This window comes from Xiphophorus couchianus, chromosome 12, assembly GCF_001444195.1.
Source record: "Xiphophorus couchianus chromosome 12, X_couchianus-1.0, whole genome shotgun sequence".
Classification (NCBI taxonomy): domain Eukaryota; kingdom Metazoa; phylum Chordata; class Actinopteri; order Cyprinodontiformes; family Poeciliidae; genus Xiphophorus; species Xiphophorus couchianus.
In genome coordinates, this window is record NC_040239.1 from 4,100,775 (window position 1) to 4,125,644 (window position 24,870).

At 37.4% G+C, this 24,870-nt stretch overlaps 1 protein-coding gene across 2 annotated transcripts in view; it reads left to right on the forward strand.

The window, feature by feature from the left end:
* Positions 1-24,870, forward strand: part of antxr2a (ANTXR cell adhesion molecule 2a) — an 87,705-nt gene that overhangs the window by 11,614 nt on the left and 51,221 nt on the right. For both annotated transcript variants that reach the window (XM_028033980.1, XM_028033979.1), the window contains exons 5-12: positions 1,388-1,492; positions 1,699-1,767; positions 3,738-3,818; positions 8,261-8,321; positions 8,820-8,915; positions 11,676-11,745; positions 21,595-21,673; positions 22,180-22,275. In XM_028033980.1, coding sequence (XP_027889781.1) covers positions 1,388-1,492; positions 1,699-1,767; positions 3,738-3,818; positions 8,261-8,321; positions 8,820-8,915; positions 11,676-11,745; positions 21,595-21,673; positions 22,180-22,275 — 657 coding nt within the window. The remainder of the gene's footprint in view (positions 1-1,387; positions 1,493-1,698; positions 1,768-3,737; positions 3,819-8,260; positions 8,322-8,819; positions 8,916-11,675; positions 11,746-21,594; positions 21,674-22,179; positions 22,276-24,870) is intronic.

Genomic DNA, 24,870 nt, shown 5'->3' on the forward strand with positions numbered 1-24,870 from the left:
CTAACATTGCCAGAAACAGAAAGAACCCTGTAATTATTTTACTGTTGTAGACAAAAAAACCAGCAAAACATTCATTTACATCCAGTTATTCACTACTGAAGCAAGTGAATAACTATATAAATAATAAATAATATAAACTAAGCTTATATTAACAAATGAAAAGCATGAAAATGATGAACACAAAAGCAGCAAAGACAAACTGATCCCATGTCAGCCTGCTATGTCTGTCCTGCTTCAAAAATGATGATAAAGTCTGTTAATATGTAACTTAATGTAAAGAAATTCTGCGGACTTGAAGGATTTTTGGTTTTAATAATTCCCTCCTAATGCCTCTTCCTCAAGAAAACAAAACTTGTCGTGATTATATGGGTCAGTTTCCTCTGTAAAGTCAGAACTTTTTATTGTTTTTAGGGATTTGCATCAAACAAGTACATCAATGAGTACATCCAGCAGCACTGTATAGGATAAGAAATAGTTCTGTACTATTCCCCCTATTGTTACCATTCACACATTGTAGTATGTTTCTTTGTTTTAATCCCACTTAAAATCTGTTGCCTTTGTTAATATTTCTTCAGGATGAGTAAAATTCAGTTATTTGTGTGGAAGTACAGTACAGACCAAAAGTTTGGACACACCTTCTAATTCAATGGGTTTTCTTTATTTTCATGACTATTTATAAGGCAATAAATCCCACTTATTAACCTGACAGGGCAGGTTGACCTATGAAGTGAAAACCATTTCAGGTGACGACCTCTTGAAGCTCATCAAGAAAATGCAGTGTGTGCAAAGCAGTAATCACAGCAAAAGGTTGCTACTTTGAAGAAACTAGAATATAAGGGGTATTTTCAGTTGTTTTACACTTTTTTGTTTAGTGCATATTTCCACATGTGTTATTCATAGTTTTGATGCCTTCAGTGTGAATCTACAATGTCAATAGTCATGAAAATAAAGGAAACTCATTGAATTAAAAGGTGTGTCCAAACTTTTGGTCTGTACTGTATATTCGTATGAGTACTAAGGAGAATTTTATAGAAAATGTGGCACCTTTTATAGATTATTCTTGATAATATTTGTCATATAATTGTAACTTTCTTGCTGCATGGCGACATTTCAGCCCAAACGCACAATATAGATAATGCATATTTTAGGCTTAAAGATTAAGAACAGTTGTGTAATCCTGAATTCATGATGTTGCAAAAAGAAAGCTACATATCACTTCAAATCGTAAATAGTGTAAATTAGTAGGTATGAATATCTAAGTTTGTGCTTTTACCTATTGCTGTTTTGAACATGGAAGCTGGAGACGTAATATGTAAAGATGTGATTTGTTACTGTTGAGAGTCTATTTGAAACGGCAAACAGAAACGTCCTGTATTTACTCCTGAAGGCTAACACTCAGATCCAGCAGCAGTCCACAAAGTCCTCCAGCATCATCCTGGCTCTGACAGACGGGAAACTGACAGTGTATATCAATGAGCTCACCCAACAGCAGGTGAGCTTTGCTTTTCTGACTCACCAAACTCACACATTAAATTTTTTTGTCTTCATTTTATTTAGATATATTTCCTATCCAGAAGCCATCTTTTTTTTTAAATTGTGAAATCCCTCATGTATTGTTTTTTTTTATTCATGAAGTTTCCCTTTTTGTCTCTTTATCTCCACGTCTGACCTGTTGCGCATCGTTTGCCTGAGCTGCAGGCTGATGAAGCCAGGAAATATGGCGCTCGTGTTTACTGCGTTGGTGTCTTGGACTTTGATGAGCAGCAGGTAAGCGAGCTTTAGTCCTAATCTGCAGCAACAAAACGCCCGACAAGCTTGTTGCTGAGTGTGTGCAGAACGATTACAGTTCTGTATGAGAGACTTTGGCAGGATGGGAGAACACTGTGGAAGGTAAACATCTGAACAGGTTCTACCTGTGAGAAAAGCCTTGTTAAATACTTCTGCATTTAAAACTGTTCAGACGTGGGGAAGGGATTTAAAACGTTGAATCAGTACTGGTGATTAAGACACTATTATCTGTTTTAAATATTGTCAAATTAGGGTGAAGCATGTTGTTAAATTAAAAATTAAAATAGTGGCATATATGTGAAATATAACCTGAGATAAACAAGAACAAGAACAGCTGGTAGAATAAACCTCAGTAATAGAAGTCTTTGTGAAGGAATTCCCATGTTAACTAATTTATATTATTAAAAATAAATATATTCATAAAAAATGCAACAATTTCCACTTTGGATAGACACTAAAAGGAAGTTTTGTTAGTCACAGTAAATCGTTCACACTGGTGAACAAACTTTTTGCATTGTGGGCCAAAATAGGGGAGACGAATGCGCTGAGAGGTCATTATTTAGCTTTTCTTTCTCTTTTTACCTACTTATTAATAAAATAAACAATAAGTATTATAATAAAACCTATCAGAAAAGAACAAATTACAGTAGGTTTAAAGAAGTTTCTCAGATGTTCGGTTTAAACAAAGAAAGATGTGCGGTTTCCTAACTGGGTGATCATGAAATGTTTTGCTAGATTCTCCACAACCGCAAGGAGAAATTTCTCAGGAAACCCCCTTCTGTATTTAGCTATGATTAAAGAGTGGTTGTGTTTGAGGCTCCACTTAACATGAAATTCAAATGAAAGTCAAAACAAAAACATGGCTTATAGAAGAAAAATACTTTTTTTGCACCTAAAAAAAGAAAGAATCCATCCCATTGTTTAAAATGGGATGGATTCTTTACCTCATTTCTTAAAATGAGGTAAAGATTTATAGAAACTTTAATTTAAAGAATCAATGACCAGTGAAGAGCAGTTCAGTCCTACTTTGATTTTTTTCAGTCAGTGGAGTTAAAACTTTTTTGGGGTTTCTTGGTGCTTCAGGTGATGCTGGAGTCTTCACTTTACTATTCAAGAAGATGTAAATTTGGGCCACACAGATCTATTCCTAAGGCCATAAATGGCCCCCGAACCACACTTTGGACACTCCTGGTTTACACTTTGTGTGAATATTTATCTTTATATGGTTCTACAGTTTACACTTCATTGTTTCATGCTAGCTGCTGATTTTAAAGTTATTATTTTTAATTATTGATCAACACACGATAATTGGTAAATACAGAGGAAAACAAAATGGCTGTTTTCAGTTTATTAGACATTTCTCTTGCATACGAATAAAAACAGCCATAATGTGTCATGATTTGACATAAAGTGAGATTTAGTTTAAATCATGTTAAATTGGAAATATTTACTATTTTTATTGAATTTATCTTGATTTGTAACACAGATGCTCTGTTGCTTCTGTTCACCCTGTTTTTATCGTGATATTTATCTCCATCAACCATAATTTCAGTCCAGTATTTTTCTCGCACTGTATCTTTAAGTGTCATCGGGCCATCTGAGCTGCAGTCCGACTGTCACTGATGTCTGGAGTTTCACAATTTCTCTTCCAACATGGTGGCCCATCCCTTGTAACCATTGGTAACCATCCTGCCACAAGCACTTATTAAGTCAAAAAAAAAAGAAACAACAAAACAAAGGCAGTATTGCTCCCAGTTTGTGCAGCAATAATTTTTTTTATAGTTGAGCAAAGTGTTTGCCACAGTCCTGCCATCTGCTCCGTCTCCTCCTGCCCGCAATACGAGAGGAAAGACGGCGTTCAGTCATAAAAAGGAAAACAGAAAAAGGCAGAGAGCAGTGTTAGATCAGCAGCGCTCCTTGTTTACTCCTCTTTTCCATGATTCCAACAGCTTGCTGATATTGCGGACTCCAAAGACAACGTGTTTCCTGTCAAAGATGGCTTCCACGCTCTCAAAGGCATTGTCAACTCTGTAAGTTTGGCTGCTCTCCGTTTCTTTGCTTTTTCTATATGAAGAGAATCGAGCTAGCTCCGTCTGCGCCGCACTTCTGCAAACATTTAGATAAGCTGCATGAAAAATGCATGTCTGCATTACATCCGGATTAGGCTTTATGGAAAAATATGAGCTGGGGTAACATAAAAACTCAATTAGTGAATAGCTGTCAGAGTGAGAGTCCCTTAAAGTGTTAGCACGCAGCCTCCTTGCTCTCTGCCAGCCAATTAGTGATACTTTCCATTTGCAGCAGCGTTCAGACTGAGTACTGTCAGCCAAGATGGAGCTTTGTTAGAACCCACTGCCCTGTAGAGCACTTTGGTCAGAGTAGGGCTTTACATCTGCAGACAAGGCCAGTAGTGTTTAGGAGGAGGCCAGAGCCACACTGAGCTGTTAGACATGCAGCTGGAGGGAAGCGGAGCCAAAGGGTGGGACTTGTTTCTGATGCATGATGCAGGAAAGTAGCGAACTGTGATTTATGGTGCTGCTTTCAAAGGGACCCCGGGCTCTGAAACCGAACCTTTGAGTCTTTGTCTTTCATGAGGCGCAAGACGAATGACAGTTGGAGATATTCTTCGCCGAATGGTGTGTTTTAGTGGCTTTACAGACTGACATTTTGTATATTTTTAATCAAGTCCATACACTGCAAAAATACAAAATCTTACAAGTTATTTTTTGTCTAGTTTCTTGTGCAAATATCTTAGTACATGTGAAATAAGACAAAACCAACTTATAAATAGCTCTTCAGCAAGATGTGGAAGCTTGTTTTAAGTCAATAATTCCTTAATATTGATGAAAAAGTGCTTTTTCCACTGACAGATTATTCTCTTTTAACGTGGGACATCTGTCTGAACTAGTACTTTTTCATCAATGTTACAGAGTTATTGGCTTAAAACACTATAAATCTCCCATATCTTAATAAAATGTTATTTGTAAGTTAGTTTTGTCTTATTTTAACTGTACTAAGATATTTGCCCTGCACACCAGACCAAAAATACATGGTGAGGTTTTGTGTTTTTGCAATGTGCAAATCAATAAGCTAAAAAAAAGACAAACTCTTTTTGGATGTTCTGTACTAAATTTAGTTCATACATTCATTACTGGATGCAAAACATGCAGATGTACATACAGAAAACTGTGAAATCCTTTGCTGCAATTTTGACAACACTGAAGTCAGTTTGTAGTTTGTAATAATTACCATTAATATCAGGAAGGATATTTGGGGCAAAGTTTGACCAGACGGCATAAACATTTTCTTCATTGCATCGCCATCCTTTCCCGAACAGCTTTGTAGCCTTTTTCAGAGCGACTGTGAAAAAGTCCCGCTCCCCCGTCCCGCCCTCTCTGAAGAAGCAGAGATCAGCAACGCTTCCAGAACCCAAACGAAACAAGCAGCATTCCTCTCTGATTAGTAATCCTGGATTCCTCAGTTGTTGGCCTCGTCGCTTCTCTGTCGGATTGGGAGGATTTGGGATCATCTGCGCAGCCTTTCGCTGCAGGATCCCCGTCGCCTCTGCGACCTGCCTGACAAAACTCACAGAAAGAGATCAGAAAGTTTGGTTTTAAGCTCTCCGAAAGGCTGTTTGTATTTTCTGGCGCTCCATGCGACCTTGGTAATCTGAGCTGCAGCACTGCAAAAATCACAAAATCTTATCAAGAGTTTTTGGTCTAGTTTCTACTGCAAATATCTTAGTAGACTTGAAATAAGACATAACAAACTCATAAGTAACTTTTCAGCAAGAAATAGGAGCTTGTTTTTAGTTGATAGTGGGGGAAAATGTCTTTTAGTAAGTTAGTTTTGTCTTATTTCAAGAGTACTAAGATATTTGCAATAGAAACTAGGCCAAAAATACTGATAATGATTTAGTTTTTGCAGTGAATCTTTGAGGCAAAAAACTTTGATTATTGTCTGTCTGAACAAAATGAGATCATTTCTGCAACCTCCTGAGATTTTTCCCTTCTATAGCGTGCCACCTTTGATTATTGGTAAAGACTGAAAGACAATTCAGAGAAACACATCTTACATTGCAGTGAGTGACTTTTTGTCACATGGAAACTTTAGAGATCAACACTTTAATTTGAGTCTATGGATTCAATAGATACAAAAACTTCCATTAAGATTTTTTTTTTTATCAAAGTCTTCTACAAATTGACTTAGTATTTTATCAGTGTTGTCTAGTTGTAGATCCTTTTAAATCTGTGTGAACTGTGATGAATTGGGCTAGTTAAGGTCTCAAGTTCATAGTTTGGAGAAATATTAAGCATCAATCTCCGTAGCAACCATTAGGCGTTGTCTGCATACAAACAGCTTCTCGAAAATCATGACAGAAAAATGGGTTTTCTGTTCAACCATCACAAACATAAACATGTGAAATATGATAAATGTGGACTTTGCACTCCATGTGTTTCTCACAAGACACAAAGAATGACTAAGTGAAAAGCTAATGTACACTGTGAAATATGGTGGAGGATCTGTGATGCTGTGGGCCTGGGAATCTTGTTAGGATGTATGACTTTATTAAATCTTTGAAACCACAGGACAATTCAGTTCAATTCAAATCTCGTTTGCTGTTGCCACTCCTCTCCAAATCTCTGTCTGGCTGCATGGTTAGCAGTGGTGGAAAGTAACGAAGTACAAATACTTTGTTACTGTACTTAAGTACATTTTTTGAGTACTTTCTCCACCACTGATGGTTAGAAAGCTGAACAGAGAGACGGAGTAGGTGATGTGATCCTGAATCCATGACTCTTAATTTCAACTCCTCTGGGATTTGGGGTCATAGGTCGGGTATTGTTTGAGTTTTTAAGATGCTAATCAGCTGCTCGCACTTTTAAAAATAGCATCTTGTTTAGGGTGGAAATGATTAATCAAGTTAATTGAGATAAATCGATTATTGAAATATTCGTCAACTAATTTAGTAATCAATTAATCGTTAACTGGAGTATGCAGACTAAAACAAAAGGTGGAGGAACAACATATTTAGAGCTGTGATTTAGCCAAAATCGTACAAAAAAAATCTACATTTTGCAATTCAGTCAATAAAATAAAAATATATATTCTACTAGAACTGAAGATTAATTAATTAATCTTTGGAATAATTCATAAATTAATCAGTTACTAAATAAATGTTAGGTTCATCCCCTTCTTGTTGCCAAGGTTACTAATCATAACAACTGTCTCCAAGTAAAAAAAAGTAAGAACAAAAATCCTTCCAGCTGCATAGCATCCAGAACCGGAGGGAATAACTGTCCAAACATGGGACACCTGAAGAAAAGTCAACGAAAAGAAGAAATTAGAACAAACGCAGCATGCACCATGAGCGCAGCTATTTTCAAAGTTAAATACTAATTGTGAAGGCTCGATTATTCAAAATTGGTAAAAGTTTAAGTAATTTTCACCGGGCTTGCCAAAAATTGTGGATTTATAACTGAAACTTTTCCCCTCCATTTATTTTTCTCTGAATCTATGAGGCTGACCCGATTCTTAGAAAGCCTTCAGTCACAATGCTGGCCGAGATATCTGAGCGATTCTGGATATCTGGACGTCTGCCTTCTCTCCTTCACACTCCATAAATAATGTTTGCCTTCAGTTTGTGAAGAAATGAAATCAAACTGAAAATTCTAATTTCCACATTCAGCAAGTTTATTTTGTACCCCCAAAGTGCTCACATCCATTAATCCTTTAACTAAACGGTTAATAAGTCATATTTTTATTGTTTAGCACCAAAACAAATTGTGCTCTTGAAGGGGAAAACTTTTATCATTTCACAGTTTGAAGCCTAAGCAGGCAAACTGTTTTATTTTCCTACATTCTCCTGTTTTCCCCCTCTTGTTCACTGCCAAGGAAGTAATTAGAGTGGGAAAATAGAGGCGCAGAGGAAGAGCAGCAGATCCATTTCCTCCCAGCTGTCATACAACCCCGTATCAAACCATCATCCCTAACAAGGCTGCTGTAAACACTTCCATCTTCCACTTCTCAGATTAAGCTTCTGTCCAACATCAAATGAAAGGCTCAAATGTCCTCCACTGCCATTAATATGCTTCTTCTTACCCGCCCTGAGCTGGGATTTGCATAGTTTTCCCTTTGTTGATTTATTGAATCGTAGTGGGAAGTGCAGCTCCATGACAGTGCGCTCACACAGGCCTCTTTATATGATAATGCAAGATCCCTGAGAGGTTTTTAATAGAACTGAGGAACAGTAATAGTCTTGCATAATTTCCCCATAAAGGCTGACACAGCTGCTGTTTTACCTCCCGTCCTCCTTTTCTCGCCCGGAGCCAATCAGGAGCGGGACGTTTCTCAGGCCAATAACCGTCAGTGACTGATGTATTTATTCCTGCCATGTCCGAGCAACAGCGAATGCATTCTAAGTTGTTTTGTTTTGTTTGATTTTTTTTGTTGTTTTTTTCACATCCTGCAGATATTAAAGCGATCGTGCACAGAGATCCTGACTGTGGAGCCTTCCATTGTGTGTGTGAACGGTGAGTGGACTGAAGTTTGTCCCTCTAGCTTCTGCACAGACAGCACCAATGTTTACACTGCAAAAACACAAAATCTTACCAAGTATTCTTTGACTAGTTTCTAGTGCAAATATCTTAGGATACTTGAAATAAGATAAAACTAACTTATAAATTACTTTCCATTAAGAAATAGGAGCTTGTTTGTAATAAATAATGTCTTAATATTGATGAATATGTCAATATTAAGAAATTATTTACTAAAACGAAGCTCCTATATCTTGCTGGAAAGTAACTAAGTAAGTTAGTTTTGCTTTATTTAAATTGTAATGATATTTCCACTAGAAACTAGACAAAAATACTAGGTAACACTTTATGTTTTTGCAGTTTTGACATTTATCTAAGAAAACATGCAGCTGTGTCTCAGAAAACAAGTCACACGAAAGGAGATTCTGAAACTCCAGAAAGTGAGACTCTGAAATTCCTCCTTGCAGTCTTATCTCACGTTTGTTGACATTCCAGAATCCTTCGACATCGTCCTCAGAGGGAACGGCTTCTCTGTCGGACAGAACAATGAAGGGGTCATCTGCAGCTTCATAAAGAATCAGCAAACCATCAGTAAGTTCCTTAAACGTTCTGGAAACCACCTCTGGGTCTAAGCAGTTGCTTTGAATTATATGTCCATAATTTATGTCTCAAGTAATTGAAAAATTACAAAAACAGATTAATCTTTACTTCATCAAATACAGTCACGCTTTGAAAGACCTTTGGAAAGTTGAAAGTCAAGAAGTTCATCACATTCTTCCATCTAAAAACTACAAACTTTCATGGATTTTATTAGGATTTTAACCAAAAAACACTAATATATGAGTAATTAAGTGGAAAGATGTACACTGGTTTTCAAAATGCTTTTAGAATAAAAATCTGAAAACGGTGGAGAACATGTGTACTCAGCCCTCAGAGGCACAACTCTAGTAGATGCCATGCTTTTTTGACATCTGCATCTTTGCCCATTCCTCTTTGCAAACTAGAGGGTGTGTTGTCAGTTTTTATGTGGTGCCACAAGTTCAGTCAGATCCAGTATCTCTCTTTCATAAAGTCCAGATTATAATACAGTCACGTGAGCTGTGACTCTATGCAGCTCCTCTTGAGTTACAGTTGATCTTATTTAGGAGGGAAAAAAAGGGCTGAATGCAAACATTTTCCTTCCACTTCGCTACTTCCAGTTGGTCTGTCACATAAAAGTCCAACTAAAATAAACAGGTTGGTTAAAGTTGATAAAACAAGAACAAATTCATGAAGATGAAGTGCCTGAAATGTATGAAATATCTTGAATTTAGGTAAATTAATTGTATTTTCTTTGGCTTCACTGCAAAAACACAAAATCTTGTCTTAATACACTTGAGATAAGAAAAACCTAACGGACATGTAACGTTTCAGCAAGACATAGGAGCTTGTTTTAAGTAAATAACTCCTTAATATTGATGAAAAAGTTATTGCTACACTGGCAGATATAATAAGGGAAAAATGCCATGTAATAAATGAAATAATCAGCCAGTGGAACTGGAACTTTTTCATCAATATTAAGAAATTATTAACTTACAACAAGCTTCTGTTTCTTGCTAAAACATTACATGTAAGTTAGCTTTGTCTTATTTAAGGCGTACTAAGATGATTGCACTAGAAATGAATACTTGGTAAGGTTTTGTGTTTTTACAGTGTTCCAAATAACCCTCATAGGTAAAGGAATGAAAATAAAAACAAGCACAAAGAGCTGGTGCAGAATAATCTCTAAGTTGGATCATCTGATTTAATCTGGTTGGATTTTCCTCAGACAAACACACAAACTTGGACAAAGGAATCCCCCCTCTGCCGCCTCTTTACGTGCTGATCACTTTTCATTTACAGTGACAAAACTAAGTGGATTTTTTCCTCCTTCATTTAATAATATAGTTAAATTTTTTGGTAAATATTTGGCTTAAACGTTTTTGAGGTTGGACGTGTCTGAACGACGGCGGTGTCGCGCCGCCTCTACGTCGTCTGAATTCATCAGAGGAGCGAGGCTATGTAGGTCACTGTGCTCCTTATTTTGAGCTCGCAGTCTGTTCTGTTGAGAAATCCTTTTTCAGGAAGCAAACGGGATTTGGCACCCAGAGCCAATCTTTTAAAGCTCTCATTTGGCCGTGGGATCTGCGGGATCGGCGGCTGCCAATGACAACACTTCCATCCCTGACAAGTTATTTTTGATTTTTCAGCATTTCATCTCAACTAAAGAACATATTTTCTTTCTCTTTTTTTTTTCTTTTCTTTAAAAAAAAACAAACAACCCCCTTATCTGAAGTAGGGAAGTGGCCATTAGCAGATGTCTTCCTGTTAGTCCTTTCTCAGTTTAGGCTGTCTCACATTCGCCCACTTGGGGCTATTTATTCCCTTATTGGCTTTTGCATGTGTTCAGTCCAGACCTTTTTAACAGTGGGGCACCTTATAATTATGGACAAGCATCATGGCAACTATGGACCACACGCCGCATATGTGAAACAGATGCTACGCTCGTCTCCATCAGCAAACCAGTTGGAGGCATGTGCAGAAAAAACTCATCAGTCATGTGAATAATCTCAGTGGCTGCCTTTGTCAACCTTTGATGAGCTCACACACGCTTATACACTCACACAAATTATAATCCGATCTGCCATTCCTTTTGTTTTTCCATCCGCAACTCAGAGCTTTATGACATGATGGAGTGTTAGGGCCACGCTAAAAAAATAAATAATAAATAAAAACACAAGAATAAAGTCAAAATAATCTTGTAATATTGCGACTTCATTCTCGTATTATTTTGACTTTTTCCTCGTAATATTAGGACTTTATTTTAGGAATATTGACTTCATTCTCATATATTATTTCTTTATTATTGTATAATTTCAACTCTATTGTCATTCGACTTTATTGTCATCATATTATGACTTTATTTTTTAAACATTATGGCTTTATTCTCATATTACAACTTTATTCTCACATCACTTTGTTTTCTCAAAATTTTATGACTTTATCCACATACTGTATGTTACGACTTTATTCTTGTATTATTTAAACTTAATTTTCATACAAGTTTATTCTTGCAATGCTTCAACACTTTTTTCTAATTATATTACGACTTTATTAATTATAATTAATATTTGTTTTTATTATTAGCGTGCCCCTCATACTCTGTCATATTATGAAGCATCCAACATGTGAACGTTCTGATGAAGAAATACACAGTAAATATACAGTAAATATGTGATCTAGATGCATATTTAAAAGTAGTTTGATTCCACATAAGAGATGCAGTTGGCCTAAAAACATAAAATAAAATAAACTGTTCTGTTTGTTTTTCAGACAACAAGCCAACTATTGTGCACAATGACTACCTGCTGTGTCCCGCTCCCATAATGTATGATCCTGGAGAGTAAGTGGAAAGTGGATTTACTCTTTAAGTTCTTGTTGTTGAAGGAATTGATTGATATCAGGGTTCAGTATTTATTTCCTGTTTTTCAGTTGTTGCATGTGACGAGTTCTAAGAACTTAATCTTTTCAAACCTGATTGTCGTTTTTTTCTGTTCAATACAAAGGGCAAATGATTTGAAAATATTCAAAACCTATTCCCTAAATAACATGTAGGTGAAGAAGAAAGAGATCAACTCTCTTTTAATCCAAGCAATAAAAAGAAACTTTGATTTTTATTTACTTTTTTGGTAGAAATCATCTAAACGTGAGCATGCAGAGCAGCTATAAATGAGCATAGTGCATGTAAATTAATTTAGCACTGCAGATATGTTCCGCAGCTCGTGTGTAAGGTATGACGTTGGCAGGTTCACAAGAAAAGTGTGAAATCTCAAAGACAGACATCACATCAACAGTTAGAAAAGGAAACCTCTATATAGATTCAATATGCTCTTCTATAAATTGAATTGTTTTTTATAAACTGTGAAGGAAGGATGCTGATTAACGGCTAAAAATCAAGTCGCTTTTTTCTAAGATCCCAATACTTCCTTTTTCTTACATTACAATGATCCAAAGTGTTTCGTAAGAAATGTGTCTGTATTTTCATCCAAAGACTTTTCTTTTGCTTTGTTTCTGTTCTTCAATTTCAATTCTGTTTCCATCTCCTCAGTTTAAGCAACTTGTTTCACTCCTCAGACTTCCTGCTTGCTTTTCCACATGTCTTTCTTTCTGCAAACAAATGGCGCCTAAGTCTGTAAATCATCCGTATGTATGTTAAAAGTCGCTGTAAACAGTGCAGCCAGAGAAACACTGCGAGCATACGACCCACAAAGATCGAAGAGGAAACAGTGCAAACATGCGTTTTATTCCCATCTGGGTGGTTATAGCTTGATTTTAACGACATCTTTTATAATCCCAAACCGGAGCAGATGATTGCTAAGGCATTCTAGATGGAACAACAGATTTTAATGTCCTTGCTGACTACAATCCAATCAAAAATGTATGATTATGAGCGCCGCTGTCTCCTCAAGGCCTTTGAGCTCTAAAAGAGATTACGTATCATTCGATGACAGCAACGCTGTAACTGTTCCAAATCAGCCTGAACCTCACCTCTGTTAATCCAGAGATTTTTAAAAGGAGGTAATGAGTTGTTTTTAGCAGAAGCTAAGAAAAAAAACTGCTGGATATTTAGATTTTTAGGTCTGTTTATTTCCCCTGATTCATCATCATGGAAGGACATCATAACAAACACCCATAATTCAGCTCTGTTTACTCATGTAACACCAAATTACAGCAAATGTCTTTTAGAGTCGCTTTAAAAAAACAAGTCCAATTCATATTCAGTTGTACGGGACCCAGCTTGGTTCAAAATTAATTACCTTTATTCCAATGCAACTCTGTAATGTCAAACTTAGATCAAATCAGAAATCATAAAATGTTCTCCCAGTTATAAAGCATGGAAAGTAATCTAAGAAAACCCAGCTGTTTGCTTTGAGTTGTTACCTTTGCAGGGATATGTCATCCTGAGCAAAAAGTGTGGAGAGGATTATTATTTATTGATTTACTTTTTCTCCTTTTCCTAGTTTCCAATATGCACATTTTTGGTCTTTTTTTCTGGAGGTTCCTGCTCTTCCTTGTTTTTTCTTATTTTTACACACATATATACATAACTAACTCAACGGAGACGGTAAAAATGATTTGATTCATTTTTAAAAAGTTCTGGTTATTTTTATTATAAATAACAAAACGATTAATGCTCAGCCCTGCTGACAATCTGAAGCGGTTTACAGTAGAGACCTCACTCATAAACACCAAACATTAATGCACTGATACACAGTTAAACAACGTAGAACGTGATTTAGATTTAGACTTTATGTGGAAATGAACATTTCCTGTCTTTATAGGGAAATTCTTTTTAAACAAATCATCCAGGAAGTGTTTTTTTTTTCCATCTGGTAATAACCAGCAGTGGTTCAGTGGAGACAGCGGACTTGCTGGATTCTGTTTTTTCACATCCTGACGGGACCTGACGCCCACATCAAGCTCCGCCCCCTCCGCTTACAGAAAGACCTTGCCTAATTAACTGTTGGCTGCCGATGCTGACCCATTAAGCAGTTAGCTGCTTTGGGTGGTGAGTAAACACATCTGCTGGAGGGGCTCTAAAAGGATGTGCGACAGATGCAGCCATTCCCTTTTCCACACTCCCCATTTAAATAATTCACCATGCTCTGACAATCCCCGCACCCCGGACCACCTGCATGGAACGGCGGAGCACAGGAGCCTCCGTCTCCGTCCATCTGTCTGCTTCTGCTCCAGCAGCACTACAGGCACGCAGGATGCTCCTTGAACACAGCTCTGCTCGTCCGGAAAAGACTCTCCTTCTCTCCGATCCCGCTTTGCGTCCATGTTTTTGCCACACATGGGGCCCTTGTCTTTGCAAAAATAAAACCTTCCATTTTCTGGGCAACATATTTCAGATACACACTACAAAAACACAAAATATTCCCAAGTAGTTTCTAGTGCAAATATCTTGTACACTTGAAATAGCACAAAGCAAACTTAAAAGCAACTTTTCATTAAGAAATAGAAGGATATTTTAAGTAAAAACTTCCTAAATATTACTGAAAAAATAGTAGATTATTTCACTAAGAACGCGGGAAAAAAGTCTTTTTTATAAGTTAAATAATCTGCCAGAGAAACTCATATTTTTTATCAATATTAAGGAATTATTTAACTAAAACAGGCTCCTATTTCTTACTGAAAAGTTAGTTGTAACTAGGATAGTTCCTCTAGAAACTTGACTAAAACTACTTGGTAAGAGATTTAGTGTTTTTGCAGTGCAGCAGTCTCTAGAGTTTTAATGCTCAGCTGCAGCTTCCAGTCTACTTCCAGTGCAACCCCCAGATCCGCCCTGGTTGTCCTGAAATCGCTGTCCTCTGTTGGTCATCGAGCCGTGTGGAGGAGGCATCATCTGTGCTGACATCTGTGGCATCCGACTTGAAACGAAGGCATCTGCTGATTCTACCTCTCCCCACTTCCTCCTCCTCCTCCCCATTAGGAGACTCTGCACACGATCCTGGGGCCCCATTCAGAGGTTAAATGGTTGCTTTCTTGCAGCAGCATGTCCTCACCTGTGCTTTCATTTATGTGTCGAAGAAATACCTGAGGTGACACCTGCTTTACATTGCAGGTGCAGCGTCCAACGTGAACGCTTGTTAATAAGTAAACACGCCGCCCCATCTGCTCCTCTGAGGGCAAAAAGATGTTTTCAACCCAAGTGTCTTGCTGTTTGTTTGTTGCAACACAGACATGCTGCTTGTGCAGACATCTGCTGTTCAATGATGAGTCTGGAACCACATGAAAATGTCATAACACAAAATGTTTGCTAAGTATTTTTAAGTCTACTTTCTAGTCCAAAAATCTTAGTACACTTAAAATAAAACACAACTACTTACAAGTAACTTTTGAATAAGATATACAAGTTTTTTAAGTCAATAATTTCTTAATATTGATGAAAAAATGCTAGCTCCACTGGCAGATTATAGCTACAACACTGCAAAAACACAAAATCTTATCAAGTAGTTTTGTCTAGTTTCTAGTGCAAATATCCTAGTATACTTAAAATCAGACTAAGCTAACTGAAAAGTAACTTAAAGCCAGAAATAGAGACTTGTTTTAAAGCAATAACTCCTTAATGTTGATGAAAAAGTACTAGTCCCACTGGCTGTTTCTTTCACTTATTTTTTATCAATATTAAGAAATTGTTGACTTAAATCATCTCCTATATCTTGCTGAAAAGTCATTTGGAAGTTAGTTTTGTCTTATTTCAACTGTACAAAGATATTCACACAAAAAAACAGATCAGAAATGTTTGTTTTATTTTTTTACATGTACTTATTAAAACTTTCAGTAAGTTGTAACAGATAAAATGTGAAAAAGTTCAGCTATTCTACCTCCTCTTGGTGGTCCTAATGCCATCTGCACAATGCACAGTTCCTGTACCTGTCACTAACAGCCAATCAGAGAAAGGAGGCGGGCCTTAACAGTATCGGCTTTGACATTACAGAAAACAGTTAGCCATGCTCTTGGGCAGCTTTGATTTAGTAACTTATAAAAGTTTATTTAAATGCAATCTGCATTTGACTTGAAATATTTTCTTTTTTACTTGATATTATATAAATCTCACAACACTGCCCTATATCAAATTACTTAATATAATTTAGGCTGAGAGTTTTACTGTTTTCAGTCTGTTAAATGTTGTATTACTGAAAGCAGGTTTCTCAATTGTTCTTTTGACTAAACAGTTTCTGCAGTGTGCCTGCATGTTTTTTTTTGCATGTTTCTGTGTTAATTAGGGTGATTTCATGGTTGCTTTCTGCCAGATAATATAGTCAGTAGAAATTATAATTAAATAGAAAAATTAACAGCCAATCCATGTGATCAGTATTGCTGAATGGCAGCGTAAAAACCAGACCAGAGCATCCTTTAGTTTCTCCTAACTCCCACTTTTTAAACAACTGAAAAAGCAGTTTATAGGCCGAGTTCCTGAAGGCGACATTAATTTTTATTTCTATTGTCGAAGCAAGTTTTAAGATTCTGCTTTTATTGATTAAAACCAATAACCGTTTGATCAGTGTTTTATGTAAATCTACCTCTGCTAAGTAACAACAGCCAGATTTCCCCAGCGTCTGTCACACCAGGATCAGTTTGGATCGAGTTTTTCACTCGACTGCTCATCACTCTGTCCAAATGGTGGATGTCTGTCTCAGTGAGACGGTTTCTCATCTGGTCCCCAGGCTTCATGGGACGGTTTCCTCCCCGCCATCAAAAACTTCTGCCATGCAGATGCGTCCAGAGTGATGGTTGCTGGATGCCAAATGACAGGCCTTGCATATGCCGCGCCGTGAATTATTCAACCTCCACAGTTTTCACATGTTTAAAAGAAGTTTGAAAGCCATTAGCGTCTCGGTCGTCGGGCTGCTGCAGCTGTGTGGCATCATCAAAGCTTAGCGTCACGCCGGACCCACTTTCTGACAGATCATAGCGAACCCTGGGACAAACTTTTTCTCCACCGGGGTCCGGATACCTACAACGAAGAGCACAAGTGTCTCTTTGTATCTAAATGTTGACTGATCTGTGGGTCCCGTAACAAGGATCTGCCTTTTATTCAGACATTATCATCGGCCCACCAAGTAGCTGCAGCTCCCTCCTCTGTGTCACTCACTGGCTTTCACTGCAGGAAAGTTAAATGACAGCCAGCTCTTTTTTTTTCTTTTTCAATTATTCATCCTGCTTTTCATTTAGGACGCACTAAGCTAAATGTGGTAAATTTTTGTGAGGTCTTGTTATGTGAAAGTTCACTGATATTCTATAAGTTAGAATATCAGCAAAATGTTTTAGGAATTCAGTTGAAAAAGTACTATTTGTTTAGAAATTAAATTAATTACACAGATATTGGTATTTTTCAAGTGTTTGGTGTTATTGTAATATTGATGATAATGGGTTGCAGCAAGAAGCAGATAATTGCTCAGGGCTTTCTGGGTAAATACAACCAAAACAAACACGCCAGTCTGGAGAAATGGCTCGTGGTCTTTTATCAAAGACAAAAAAGAAATTTTATGACCACTAAAATCTGATGCCACTCCTTTTTTGGTTACATTTTGTGAAGAAGGAAGTTGTGCTCAGAGGGTTTTTGTCTCATTTCCTTCAGTGGTTCTCGGTGCAGCGCCACCACAGGTGAGGAGGGGAACAGGTTGCTTAGAGGGCTTGGTGCTTTTGACACAGAGTAGCGTGAACACAAACCACACCAGCTGAAAATGTAACAAATTTAATCAAGACTACAAGAATATCAGGTGTGAAAACACTTTAATTTTCCTCCTTAGGTTCTCTATGGGGTTCAGGTCAGGCCAGTACCACCATGATCACTGATCCAGGTTCCGGTTCAGTTCAGATCATGTACCAAGTCCTAATTGCAGACGAAAGCATAAAGTTCTCTTATTTTTTCTGATAGACCTTGTTGACTTTGGATTTGATAAAACTCAGTAGACCAAAACCCAGAGATGACATGATGCCTTAAATCTTTACTGGAAAGTTAATGCTGGACCTTGATCAGAGATTGACTTTAAGTCTTTCCACTCTTCCTCTGGATTCTGGGACCTTGATTCCATAAGTAAAAATGCTAAATGTTATTTTATTTGGAATGATCATTACCTTTCCAGCCTTTTTCTCCGGTGAGGCGAGATATTTTGGTCATCTTTCCCAATCCTCTCAAAGCTCTGCTCATCCTTGTTGCTTCACTTCTTGAACTCTGTGACCAGTCGGCTTCTTTAGTACAGACTTTATGCAAACGGATCTTTGTAGAGACTTCCAGTGTCTTTGTGCAGGACATCTGTCAACCATCAGGCTTCGCTTCAATATTTCTGCATTTCCAGTTGTCTTTCATTGGTCTGATGTAATTTTCTGATTTTCCTTCACTGACTGTTCATCATCCTCAGCAGTTAACACCTGAAATATGTCTTTCCTAAGTATTACTTTTTATTGCTTTTTCAAATGATTGACAGTAATGAATTATCATTTTGAGGATGTTCTAGCTAGTGTGAGCTGCAGGTGTAAATGTGAGGAATTGCAAATTGAAATGTGTTTCACCAGATGGAAGTGCTGCATGTTTTTCTGATGTAAAATGTATGTGAAAAACATAATTGTAATTTATGTTCATCAGATTCAGTGCTATTACTAAGGTAAAAATGATTGCATGACTTGTGCCTTGGTTCTGGCTGCTGTGCAGGAAGTGAGCGCTTGGTGTGTGTGTGGGTGGGTGTGTGTGGGTGTGTGTGTGTGTGTGTGTGTGTGTGTGGGGGGGGGAAGCAGAGGAGGTCCTGCTCTCTATGGTTGAGTTGTGGTGCGTTCAGGGTGTCCGGTGTTGTCAGGATGAAGGGGGGTGGGCTCATCAGTGTAACTCGCTTGGGAGCTTTCTTCCTTCACACTGCGGGGTCTGCACCTCCAGCTTGATTAACAACCTGCCCACCGTTATTCCGGACTGAGAGTGTCAGCTAATTTAGCCTCGCCCCCACGCCTTCCTCCCCCTCACCTCTCGCCTCACGTTCAGCACTTAGTTAACATGCAAAGACCCCGAACGCCTCGTCAAAGCAGCAGCGACTTTCTGTATGTTCATTCTAAAGACGCACTCAACCTGTTTTAAAATGATTTGTCTCATTTTAAAGTAAATGGGGTTTTGTCTTTTTGTGCTTTCCAGGTCTGGATAAAGGATGGAAATAAAAAAAAAAACATTCCTGGATCTCTTCAATGTGAAATTCTAAAAACATTTTACAAAATAAATGAATTTATGAGTATTCAGTATATAAAGTAGAAAAACCTTCTGAAATGGAGCTCTGACTGCCAGTTCTCACTCCCATTTTTTCTCTTCCTACATCCATTTTGTTCTTATTGACAAGTCATTTTATATGACTATTAAATGTCAGTTTATACTTATTTGTAATTAAGTATTTGTTATGAGTTATGGAATATAACCATAATATTGTATACATGAAAATTCTCGACCAATATTGATGTCAGATATTAGTATTGGTGTTATTTACCATATTTTATAGATATTTTTCTACCCCTCCAGGGTACAGGTGTAGCTTTTGAGTCCTTATAAGCTGCTTTGTGTTGTCAGACAGGTGTTCCATTTTACTCGATGTCTTGAATCTGCATTTTCTTCAGGTAAAATGTATTTACTTTGAACGGGCAAGTTGGATTTAAATACATTTTTGTTCTCGTGATGGAGTGTAACAAAAAGGCAAAAACTGAGGAAACCTCAAAGGCAGAAATATTTGAATGTTAAAGTTTGGGTGCCATGCATTCACACTTTGCAGGCCCAAATATATATTTAAGCAGCTGGATTTCCTTCCACAGCCCTAACCGCCTGCATGTAATATAGGATTTAGTGAGATGTTGAGGCACATGGAGAGCAGTGGAAACACTGAAATGATGGAAAATGTGAAGAGTGAGGAAAACACGAGTTAATCACAGTGAATATCATGATTTCCTGGGCCAAATATTATCAAGGTCTTACATGGCTAGTAGCCCACATATATTATATTTTATGAATCCATGCTTTTCAAACATGTGCACAACATAAAATTGACCATATCAGGTGGGGTGTTTTAATACTGCTGGATTTTCTGAATTTACTGCAAGATGTTTTAGACCAACCATGCATTAAATCATATCCACTAATATGTAGGAGTACATCATTTTTTATTATTTTTCTTCTTTTTTGGAGAGGGAGAGATGCAGAAAAGAAAGGTTTTACAGAGAATGGCAATTCCTAGTTTTGGCAGTTCTGGATCAATTCAGAGCTCAAAAATCTATTTTAATCTGCTTGACTTTTTGCAAAATTATATTTTGAATAATTCTTTGATATTTTTTCATTTAAGAAAAGCCAGGCAACGAAGTTACCACAAGACTGATTACTTAAGTTACATAATTTTATGCACAAACCTATGTTTGTTTAAATTTGAACCTTATAGAAATGTTTTAAATGTTTACACTTTTGCCTTTTGTCAGATGCAATTGCTAGACTCTGAAATATTTGCATCGCTAGGATAAGGCACCAAACTGTCTTTTTTCACATCCTTCTAGATCCGGCCCTGTTGACTACAATAACAATATCACAGTTGCATGCTTTTCTATTCATGCATAGCCTTCCTTTTTAAGGTCTATTGGTGTAAGAAGTAATGAAAACCTCAATGTTTGAGATGTAATAAAAAGGCAGAAATATGTGAATTCTTAATTGATATGTAGGTGAAAAGTGTAGGGAAGAATCAACAAGTTGGATAATTTGTCATAGTGCATCCTGTAGCAAAGTTCTTTGACCTGCATCTTAAATATTTAGTGTTGCAAACAAGGTAAGGTGCAAAGAAGTCACTTCAGAATATTTAGAATACTCTGCATAGTAATGGACACGCGGTCTGGTTGCTCATCTGTTCTGAACCACAGGAGAATTGGTGGCCCAAGGCACTGCCTCAGGCTGAATCCACAGCAAACACAGCACTCTGGTTATTATTCCACAGCAGCTCTTTTTTAATGCAGGCCTCCCCTGTACAGCGCCGCACGCTCACAGCTGGCCCCTCACACACAGTTCCCACTCTGCAGGCTCCTGTCTCTCCTCTCTCCTGTTTTATGACTTAGGGTGGGGAAGCGGGGGGAGTTTTTCAAGCGTTTGACTCGCTCCACATCCCGAGTTCTCATTAAGCCCGCCGTAATTGGATCGGGCGTAACAGACATATGGAAATTGCGGTGCCGTTCATCATTAGGGTTTTAATTGTGCCCATTTCGGCCTCTGCGTTTCTGCCTCTAAATAAGTCATAGGTGTTCGCAGGCCTTGTTACTGCAAGTCAAGTTGGTTCATCCAAACACGCTGACGCCTGGGATGATGAGAAGATCTCCTCCATTCCCGTCTCTTCATTTGGTTTTGCTGCTGTTCTTTTCTTTGTCCGGGTTTTCAAAATATGTGCTCTGTAAAATTTAACAGCATTTTTGTTGTGATGACAATATATAAACTGTAAACTGTGGCAAGATGTATCATACATTTTCACAACATTGAACATTATTAAGATGTATGGCACATTTTGCATACTTTGTATATCTGCCTTACATTGTTGGTGTTTTAAAGAAAAACAAATAATTAGGAAACAAAGATTTGTGTGTGAAAAGCACAGAAAATATATCTCTCCAACGTAGATTAAATCAATTTATATTGTTTATTTGAATTTGTTTGACAGATTAACTCATTTTTGTTTTTGTTTTGCAGAACTATGGATGTTCTTATCAGCCTAAACAATGGCAAATCATTCATCGCTAGTGCCTACACCATCACTGCATCTACATGTGTGAGTCTGAATTACTTGTCTCCTTTTAGTTTATTATATTTCCTCTAACAAACAAATATTATATAAATATTGATTCTAGCTTCAATAAATGCTTGACGTTTAAGTGGTATTGATTACTAAGAATGCAATAATATTCTACTATATGTTTTTATAATAACATAGAAATAAAGCAATATTATCTTTTGTAAACATTTATTCATGGCTAAAATTATTAATCAAATTAATCGTGATTAATTGAATATTGAAACAGTCGTCAACTAACTTAGTGATTGATTAATCAAAAAAATGCCATTTGCTGAAAAAAATAAACATATTCAGAACAGTAATTAAGCCAAAGCTGTACAAAATATAAATACATTCTGTATTTAAGATGCAATATATAAATATGTTTTACCCTAAGCTCATCAAGGGATGTAGTTTTAGATTCACCTGGCACAAATTCACTAAAGGAATGCTGTGTTCAAGTCCTGCTTCTTGATAAATAATCTCATGATTTTGTCTTGCAGTCAAGCGGTTCTGTGGTTCTGATCGTGATTCTGGTGATGCTGGCGCTCGCGGCTCTGGCCTTCTTGTGGTGGTTCTGGCCTCTCTGCTGCACTGTGGTGAGTCTTCTCATCTCTTTGGTTAACCTCTGTGGCTCCTTTGTGGAAACAGAATGACAGCAACTTCTGCTGAAATAAACCAACTAAAAATAGTTCATGTTTGTATTGCCTTAAAAGTAAATCGTTGCCAGTTACTCTAATATTTATAATGACAAAAGTGAGAACACTAGTGTATGCTCTTTTTCTTTTTTTTCTAACGTCTGCAAACTTCCTGTTTGTACAGTTGCACCCTATTGTAAGAATGCACATATTTACTTAAATCATGACTTTTATACAACAAATAAAGAAACCAAAATCATCCATGCAGGGAGAGTAGGTTGACCTGTTTGGCTCTGAGCATCCTCAGTATGCTTATTTGTCATATTCTGAAACAAAATATTGCTAAATATTTGCTCACCCTTTTGCCTCGTGCACTACAGAGCATGATACTTCCTCCCAGCAGACCTCGGGTGGAAGTGAAGAAACCACATCCTGTAGATCGGTTAACGACGGCTGCTTAGACATCAGGTTCTGACAGAAAAACAGACAGAAAAATACACCCAGGCGTGGATTAGTGAAGAAAAGATCTGAGTGACAGTTGCTGAAAACTCTGTTTATACAACTCCAACACTGGGTCTTCCCAGGGACAGACGTGATTAATAATAATACCCGAGATTGTTTATGGTTTAATCCCATTAAATCTGTTCCTGCTCTAGTTTAAACTGTGCTTCCTGATCTTGTCAATCAGCTCGTTGAATTTCAGCTGCTACTTCTCATTTTCTGCCTTCTACTCTTCGTTCTTTTGTTATTATTGTTTAATGTAGCTCTGACGATTATCTTTAAACATTTTTCTATACAATAATTTTCTTAGCAAAGTATCAATGTCTTACACACCAAAAGGGAAAGTACATTTACTTTATTTCTGATGTTCCACTCTACTGACGAACGTCATGTAAATATAGTTGTTCAGTGTTTTGAGTCTGACTTTACAGTTTTCTAAACATTTCATATCTGAGACGTTCCAGCAAGACCAGAAAAAAATATGAGATTTTTTATATATTCACTGATTTAACAAATATTTGGCCGACCCATGATTAATTTTCTGAATGAAAGCCTGTAGGATGTAAATTTAGTGACTCTTACAAAATCCTGATGTGTGATTTGGTGTAGAAATGATCAACATCATTATTCTAATTAAATTGGCCAAGAGAAGAAATGTAAATGGAAAATTTCGGAAGGCCAAGAACACACCTCTGAGGTGAAACTAAGCAACAAAAGAGATTAAACTGTCAAATTAAGAGATTTTGTTTAAAACACACAAAAAATATATATATACATTAGGTGAGAATTAGAGGAACTTTGCTAATTGATCATTAGCTACTTCCAATTTTGTCTTTTTATTTTCTTTAGAGTTAGGCATGCAGAAGTAAAGGGTAAATCAGTCTGGATATAACTGTGAATGTAGCACTGTGTGTTAAAGAGAAATGTATGACTTTCTCTAAATAGAGCTTAAAAACATTTTGCAATAAACCTACAGGATGCCAGATGTTTCGGCCCCACAGGCACATATTGCTGGTTTAGTCCTGAGTATTCATTAAAAACTACAGCTTTAAAAATCCCTCACCCTGCCTATACCCCCTTTATAAAACAATTCTCACCCACTTAACCAATTACAGAAATCCACAACAGATTATCGTTTGGGGCGATGAGAGAGGGGCTACAGATGGCGTGCCACCTCTTTCTCTCAGCCTTTTTTTCTACTGAGATCTGATGAAGGCAAATTTCCCCCCACCACACTCGCCTGCCCCCCATCACTCACCTCACTCACCCCTGAAATGATGGACGTCACCTGGCTTTGTGGACCTGAAGGGATCCCATCCAGGATGAGATGGAAGCATATTTTGGAAAACCAACAAAGGCATTAAAATGTAAACCCCCTGCAGCATGTCTGGCCGCGGACGTGTTTGTCTTGGTGGAGGGAGCTGCTGTTGCCTTCCATCGAGGGACCCGGCAGAAGAGGAGGGCCATGTGTGGCTTGTTAATATTTAAACCCCCAGTCTGCCAGGCTTCGGCAGTCGAGATGAGGCGATGAGGCCACGCGCGCGCACACAAACTTCCCTCCCACAATCCCTCTCTTCCTCTGCCTCTACCCGCATGGCCCGCTGCCAGACGAGAGGTCAGACAAGCTGTGGAGTGGTAGTTTCTTTGTTTATCATTTGTTTGGAAATTAAGCCCTGCCTGGCGTTGCCTTTTGTTTAAATCAAAGGGTTGGAGATGGAGTTTTCAAAGGCAAGGGATTTTATCTGTATTACAAATGAATCAATGCAAAATTGGACACACTTTTGGAAACATTTTCAACTCATTTGGTGCCTAATATGTTGGTGACTTCTAATTACTTTGTTATTTTATTAGGGCTGTCAATGACAAATAGTTGCTCTGCAATAACACAACATCTTACCAAGAATTTCTGTTTTGTTTTGTAGTGCAAATATCTTAATAGGCTTGAAATAAGACAAAAGGAATGTACAAGTAATATTTCAGCAAGAAAAATGAAGTTGTTAAAAGTGGAAAAAAATACAAATTTCACTGGCAGATGATTTCACTTACAACTACTAC